General features: G+C 40.2%; 1 protein-coding gene across 1 annotated transcript; it reads right to left on the minus strand.

Annotated features, from left to right (window-relative positions):
- Positions 1 to 1,401: 1,401 nt before the first annotated feature.
- On the minus strand, positions 1,402 to 7,215 carry LOC119654685 (zinc metalloproteinase nas-14-like). The gene is made up of 3 exons (XM_038060193.1): positions 6,931 to 7,215; positions 6,747 to 6,856; positions 1,402 to 1,852 (listed from the first exon to the last, which is right to left on the minus strand). Exons 1-3 carry the CDS (start codon positions 7,157 to 7,159, stop codon positions 1,424 to 1,426), a joined length of 768 nt encoding a protein of 255 aa, XP_037916121.1. The 5' UTR covers positions 7,160 to 7,215; the 3' UTR covers positions 1,402 to 1,423.
- Positions 7,216 to 7,918: the final 703 nt, after the last annotated feature.

A 7,918-nucleotide genomic window follows, 5' to 3' on the forward strand; every position in this document is an offset into this window, starting at 1 on the left:
ACATACATAGGCCTCCCCAGATGGGACCATTTTCAACTAAATTAACTACGTGTTCATTGAACGCCGCCACCTCTTAGCCTTGATGAAGAATATACAGGGGAGGCGAATATACCCTCAGATCTCTATTTTGCTGGCATAGGCTGACTAGGCTGACCCTATGTGCTCCAGATAAAAGCAACAGGATACTTTCGAAACCATTCAACATCAACAACGGTCTAAAACAGAGGGATACCCTATCATGCGTCGTCTTTAACCTGGTCCTCGAGAAAATGATTCGCGATGCAGATGTGAATACGAGAGGCACCATCTTTTTCAAGTCCACCCAACTACTGACCTACACTGACGATATTGACATTATGGGAAGAATAACCCCAGATGTACAGTATACCTTCATCTAGAGCAGGTGGGGACTGCACATTAATGAAGGCAAGCCAAAGTATACGGTGACAACGTCAACGCCAAAAATCAAAGAACGAACAGCATCGAATCGCACTGGTCAAACGGGAAGAATAAAGATAGGAGACTACAGCTTGGAGACCGTTGACAATTTCTCCTATCTAGGGTTGAAAATCACAACGGATAATAGCTATGACGATGAAATCCGTGCATGGTGCTTGGCTGCCAACAGAGCCCATTTCAGCTCACAAAAACTGTTTCGTTAGAAACTTGTCACCATAGGGTCAAAGCTTACTGTACAAGACAATGATCTTGCCAGTCCTCATGTATTCTTCGGAGACTTGGGTTCTTAGCAAAAAAAATTACGAACTCTTAACCGCGTTCGAGAGAAGAATCCTCCAAAGAATTTTTGGCCCCATACATGAAGATGGACGATTCCGTAGCTTACATAACGAAGAAATCTAAGAGCGATACCATGACCGTCAGGTTGTGGATAAAATCCGGCTCAATAGGTTACGGTGGGCGGGTCACTTAATCCGTATGGATGAGGATGATCCCGCCCGGAAAGTCTATAAGGGCAATATCTATGGTAGAAAAAGAAGGCGAGGCAGACCTTCCCTGAGATGGAGCGATGGCGTAGGTCAGGACGACAGACAGCTTTTAGGGATATCGAATTGGTGGACCTCGGTGCAAAACCGAGATGTCTGCAGTTCCTTATTAAGGCAGGCCTAGATCGGATACCTGTTATTGCGCCGCCGTTGATGATGATGATGAATAGGCGCAACCGTTTCTGCAGAGAATGGGTATGACCACACATTTTAATAACAAACAAATGATAGATTCGGTTGATTGTAGTCGTATATGCAGGTGTACCTCCGTGTCACCTCACGTGGATGTGGAATTTATGCGTTGACATTGAAGTGGAAAAATATAATTTAAAATAAATATACTGCCTTATATTTATATCACTAAAGTCTAATATAAATAAATATCTAAAAATAATAATTAAACAATTATTAAATTATATTCAATTTAAATACTGGCTTGCGGGACATTTGTACATCAAATTAATTTTTCTTATATCATTTATGCTTAGACCTAGACGTTGTCCTATTTTTGCACCACTCGTCAAAGGCACAATAGTACTTTTGCCGTTTTTCGTGAATGCTTTCTCTGCGTAATGCATGATACTGTTGTAATCGTAAGGGACGCCAAAATCGGTGATATAAAGTGGGCTCAATTTCTCAAATGCGTACAAGTACTGGGTTGATATGTTTTCAGTTTCAACGAGGATGTAATCATCACGGTTTGAAGCCATGTGCTCATGTTTGAATCCTAGCGAATGGAGAGATTCATGAATTATCGTTCCAATGTACAAGCAGCCATCCAATTTTAAGTTCATCGTTTGTTTTCCTCCAATTCGACCGACGTGCGAATTGCATCCTGAATCTTCACCCTAAAATAAAATAGGATATTTATTAAACATTTTGATGATTATTTGCTGACTAGAAGTCGGAAAAACTCAATTATGTTGAATTATATATAATTAAATTAATATTTTAGACATTTTTAAGATTTTGTGTGAGACAAACCCTTACTATGATAAAATCGATGCAATGTCTGTCTGTCTTTTTGTCTGTCTATCACACCCGATCTACTCAGAAACGGCAGAACCGGTTGTCACGGAATTTGGTAAGAACATGTAGTGTCTGTGCCCCTTTATTTGCAGGGAGTACCGCCATTTTGTGTTAAGTTTGAAGGGGGCTCCCCATACAAGCGAAGGGGGGTGTCATTTTTTCCCCGAAAATGGTCGTGTGGGGTATCAAATGAAAGGGCTCGAATAGTTCTTTCCGAAGCTGGTCTTATTGATACACATAGGGGAGATATACACATAGAGGAGATAGGGTTCAAAATGTATGCCCCAAAAAGTGAAACAGATTTCGTTCTCACAACGTATGCAATCGAAATATCTAAAAAAATTTCTAGTATATGAAATATAGGCCTCAAAATACGTCCCGTTGCAATATCGGCACAAATGAATTTAATTATAGTATATTGCCATGTTTCAGTAATTTACCGGAAAACCTCCTGAAGTTCATCCCAGAAATACAGGCGACAATACATGACATAATTTTGAAAAGTTTCAAGGCAATCCAACTATTATTAACAAAGTTATAGAAGGTCAAAATATCGGGTTTCAAGTAAATTTACATACGTATTTTTGTACACGGAGCAAGTGCTCCAGGTCGGCAAGGTTCGTTCTGATGACAGATTACGCCGTTTACAATTTAGTGTTCATTTTCGTTTTCGTCTGCTACTTTTGAATGTAATAAATTTTAATGAATTCCTTTTGAGAACTGCGGAAAGTACTATTTACGTTACAAGTATTAATTATTAATATCACTTGCATTAGTCCCGTCGCTTCCATTCATAAAAATTGAATTTAAGCCGGAGATATGTATTGGGTTGGGGAAAAAGAAATGTTCTAATAGATGGCGACACTTAAACATATTTTGTGTTGTACTACAAGCTATCGCAATAATATTACCGTGCACTGTAAGTTAGCAAATCATAAACATTCATTCCAACCCGCGTCATCATCAAAACAATAAATTACGTAATCGAGTAAACATAACTTTACAAGATATCATTCCAAGGTACTTGAACTCGATACGACCTAGAAATAAATATTCTAAAAAACGCCAGTGTGAATAAATCACATGCATTGCATTTCTTGCATGCATTTCTAGCTCGAATAAAATGCATATGGATATGAGTAATGCATATGCACACGGAATGAAATGTGAGATTTGAGAGCACGCGTCTCATGAGAATAATTAGTAAGTGCAGTGTTCGAAGTAATTTGGTGTTGAATTACTTTCGAACCAATTAGGTCAATATTGTTGTTGGTAGATTTAGGGTTATTTTAGGTTTAAGAAAATTGTATAAAAGAGAATGAAAAGAAGAAATAAATGTTGTTATTGATTCTAACTTTGGGCAGTTTACTTTCTGCATGCCGTATCCTCGCGGCAAGGTATAGATCATAAGATACCATTAGCAACCACGGCAAGTGTTCAGGGATGAACATATTGCCATTCAATCTGCGGTCTCACCGCTTTGTTAGGTAAGGAACGTTAAATTCCTTTTGTTCCTTTTTCACTGTCGAACTCTCTCGCTAGCTCCCTACCAGCATCTGAGGATAACTCAGACGGCTCCATCAACAGCTACCCTGCAACCTTCAACATTACTAGGCGATCCGACCATCGAACCTTTGTTATTACATGGCGATCCTGCCATCCAACGTTTGTTATTACAATACTATACGGCGATTTGAAGACGACAATCTGTGCTACAAGTGTCTCTTTGTCAGTATTGTAATCGTACGTTTCAGTCTCAAGTTATAGCGCGTCAAAGATGGAGTCAACCAAGCAAGAAATTCGTCATATTTTACGTTTTTCCTACCTGATAGGTAAAAATGCAATGAAGGCGGCCGAAAAAATTTGTGAAGTTTATGGACCCGAAACTGTCACGATTCGCACAGCACAGCGTTGGTTCCATCGATTTCATTTTAGTGTAGTGGATGTCGAAGATACACCCCGTACTTGTAGGCCAATCGTCGTAAAAACCGATAAAATCGTCGAAATCATCCAACTAGACCGGCATGTGAGCATTCGCTCGAATGGCCAGGAACTGAGTATAGACCATAAAGCCGTTTGGAACTATTTGCAGAAGATTGGATTCCAAAAAAAGTGGATGCTTGGGTGCCACACAAGTTGACGTAAGAAAATCTCTTGAACCGAATCAACGCCTGCGATGCACTGCTGAAATGGAAAAAATTCGACCCATTTTTGAAGCGGATGGTTACTGGTGATGAAAAGTGAATCACGTACGACAACCTCAAACGAAAAAGATCGTGGTCGAAGCTCGGCGAGCCGGCCTAAACCATCGCCAAGCCCGGATTGACGGCCAGGAAGGTTTTGCTGTGTGTTTGGTGGGATTGGAAGGGAATCATCCACTATGAGCTGTTCAGCTATGGTCGGTCCCTCAATTCGGTCCTCTTTTGTGAGCAACTCGACCGTTTGAAGCAGGTAATTGACCAGAAGCGGCCAGAATTGGTCAATAGGAATGGTGTTGTGTTCCACCAGGACAACGCTCGGCCTCACACATCTTTGATGATCCGCCAGCAAATACGAGAGTTCGGATGGGATGTCCTATCGCACCCATCGTTTAGTCCGGACATGGCACCAAGTGATTACCATCTCTTCCGGTCCATGTAAAACGCTCTTGGTGCTATTAAGCTGGCCTCAAAAGAGGGTTGCGAAAACTGGCTGTCTGAGTTTTTGCAAATAAGGACGGGAGGATAATGAAGTTGCTTTCTAAATGGCAACAAGTTTGCGAATAAAATGGCACATATTTGACCTAAATCGGATAATCCCAAGTATGTTAAGTAAGCGTCAACATTCGATCACAAATACGATATTTCTTTTTCCCCAACCCAATTTGTGCACAACTAGTATCGTTAATTGAATGGTTTTGATAGCATAAAATATGCACGGATGCCGACTGTCCGCGCACGAATCACGTTTATGCATCCTCCTGTATTTTATGTTATGAAATTCATACAATTAAATGCCACTAAGAGTGCACATACTTCCGGCTTAAATTCAGTTTTTTATGAATAGAAGCTACGGAACTAATGCAAGTGACAAGTACTAATTATTAGTACTTGTAACTAATTATTAGTACTTGTAACGCAAACAGTGCCTCCCGAAGTTCTCAAAATGAATTAATTGAAATTAATTACATTCAAAAGTACCAGCCGAAAACGAAAAGCGCCGCCATATTGCCAATGACGTGAGCTGTCAACAAACTATTATCTGGCACGCATCGTAAAAATTCAATTTTGTTCAATTTTTTTTCTTCCTGCTGCATTGCGCATCGGACCGATTGTATTTTGCTTCATACAAGTCCGTGTAATGAACTTCATTTGACAACTCTTTCTCTCTGCGTAAATACAAAAGTTCTGAGAAAAATTGAAAATAAGACCATTTTTGGAGATAGATGAAACGCTACTAGGGACAATACGAGTTAATATTACGATCTAGAAAACAACTTAGTACACTTCAAGTGTTGATCATGCCATCATGAACGTAAGGAATGAATGAGAGTTGGATCCGCAACTCGGCGTAAAATTCCTTTAAATATTTTGTAATTTGAACAGAAACTAAAATTTTTAGCTAACCCCTGACGTGCTCGTCCTTCTCGCAGTCCCACACAGTCCTTGGATCCTTGCACACCACTACAATGCGGCAAAAAAATCGTTTTAACACTTGTTCGAAATTTAATTTTTTTTAAAGACTAGGACACTAGGGTTCGTGGCGGTTTAGTCAACTTTCTCCATGTGGGAAGCGTCTTCGGAGTCGCTAACGAGTGGTGGCATCTCGCTGTTTGTACTGGCGGGAGCCTCTTCGGTGGTAAATGCGTGAGGCGTGGACCTGAAGATCGTCCAGGGAGAATCCAGACGAGAGGAGCAAGATCTCGAACAGCAGGATGACCAGATCGTTGACAGACTTGTCGTTGTTGTTGGCTTCGGTCTTCTGGCGCAAGTTCTCGATGATTGGATGGGCGGGGTTGATTTCGAGGTGCTTCTTGCTGGCCATGTAGCTCATGGTGGACGAGTCACGGAGGGCATGGGCCTTCATGATACGCTCCATGTTGGCGGACCAGTCATATTGCGAGGTTACGATACAGCAGGGCGAGTCGACGAGACGGTTGGAGACTACAACCTTCTCAACTTTGTTGCCCAAGATCACGAAGGCATACGAGGAGAAACTGCTTAAGGTATATGGTATCACCTAAGTGTGCTAAGAATTGTCAGCGTATTTCGAACAAGGTTAGATGAAACGCTACTCCTGGTTATAGGGACAATACGCGTTAATATTTTGACTGATGTGCAACCCTTGAAAGGTCACTTGGCGCAGCATCTAACCCGATCATGTGTATGCTGCCCATGTTCGCATCGTTTTGAACATTGCAATTCCCTTCTTTATCCTGAATACGAGAGGAAACGGTTCGGTTTATTTCTAGGAGGGCCCTTAAGTGTAGAAACGATTAGTCTGCAAAAGTTCGAATCACAAGATTTATGAAACCCAATAAGTGGTACCATCCAGCTCAAGAAGTGAATCGGAATAATCGAAATGTGCATGTATTCCAACTGTTTAAGGTTGGATACGGTAATTGCCTGCATGTTGTTTTTCAACATATTGATTTCTTCCTGCCAAAAATGTATTACTGAGCGTCCGAAATACCGAACAGAACAATAAAATAAAACGATAACAAAAGGAACTCACCGAAATATACACATAGTCCTTATTCACATCCAATCTTGGTTGAAACTTCACACAAGTAACGTGTTCCACCTCATTAAACGCTTCTCTAATAAGTGTACGCTGTTTATCATCTACAATAGGTTATGAATTATTTATTCCATTAAATCCTCATACCAAACTCATTTCCGCATAACAATCATATTACCGAAGACACTATCAAACTCGTAATAAACAACAGCATCTGGCCATCGATAACGATCCGATTTTAATCCGTTTCGTGGCTGAACCGGAACAGGAAGTATATCGTTTTCTTCTAGTATCATTTCTTTTTCCGTTGGAATTTTCCGCACTGCTAGTAATCTATTATCTTTTGTGGGATATGAATTCACTGCCGTTACAGCAAATAACACTAAACTTAACGAAAAAACCAACATTTTCCTCTGATTTTCACTTAAAAACTGGATTAACTTGTGGTACGAGCAAAATTTAAGTAATCGACATACTGACCATTTTTATAGGGGTGGACTTTAAATTTTTAAATTATCTTAAATCTCTTGGATTAGAATTGGGTCGTTGTTAAAGTTTTTGCAGTTTTTGATATGATTTTCAAGCAAATTTTTCAATTATACGAAAATTCAATTCTTCACTAGCATCGCATGGTTATTCAAAAATGTATTCCTAAATCTATTTCAGTTGACGTCGGGATCCGTTTACTTTAAAATGAAAACAACATTTCGATTGTCACGATTATCACATGCAGCCCACTTCCCCAAGCGGCCCCCACTTATCAATCTTTCAGAAAAAATCTTAGAATCCTCATGCATCATCCACCCGAGAAAAATTCAATTTGCACTGTGGGTCAGTAAACTTTCCATATGTACCACCTTTGGTGCATCTGAATTAACCTAGTATACCATCCGCTTTATGCGACAGGATGCCTATTAGATGCGAGTTTGTCATCCTTTTCCCGCAACAAATTTAGCGAATTCCCTGAGTGCTTCATTTGTACATTGCAAGATACTAAAAGGAGGATTGCTAAAATGGAGGATGGCTGATTTACATGGAACCAGAGCATCTTCACTGACAACTCCCTCGGCCCCTCCCCCCAAAGAACTCCATCACAATTTTTTTTGTCTCATCTTTGTGCTACGACGTTCGCTTTTGATCCAATATTATTACTAAATACGAAAGAC

This window comes from Hermetia illucens, chromosome 4 (assembly GCF_905115235.1).
Source record: "Hermetia illucens chromosome 4, iHerIll2.2.curated.20191125, whole genome shotgun sequence".
In the NCBI taxonomy this organism is placed as follows: Eukaryota; Metazoa; Arthropoda; class Insecta; order Diptera; family Stratiomyidae; genus Hermetia; species Hermetia illucens.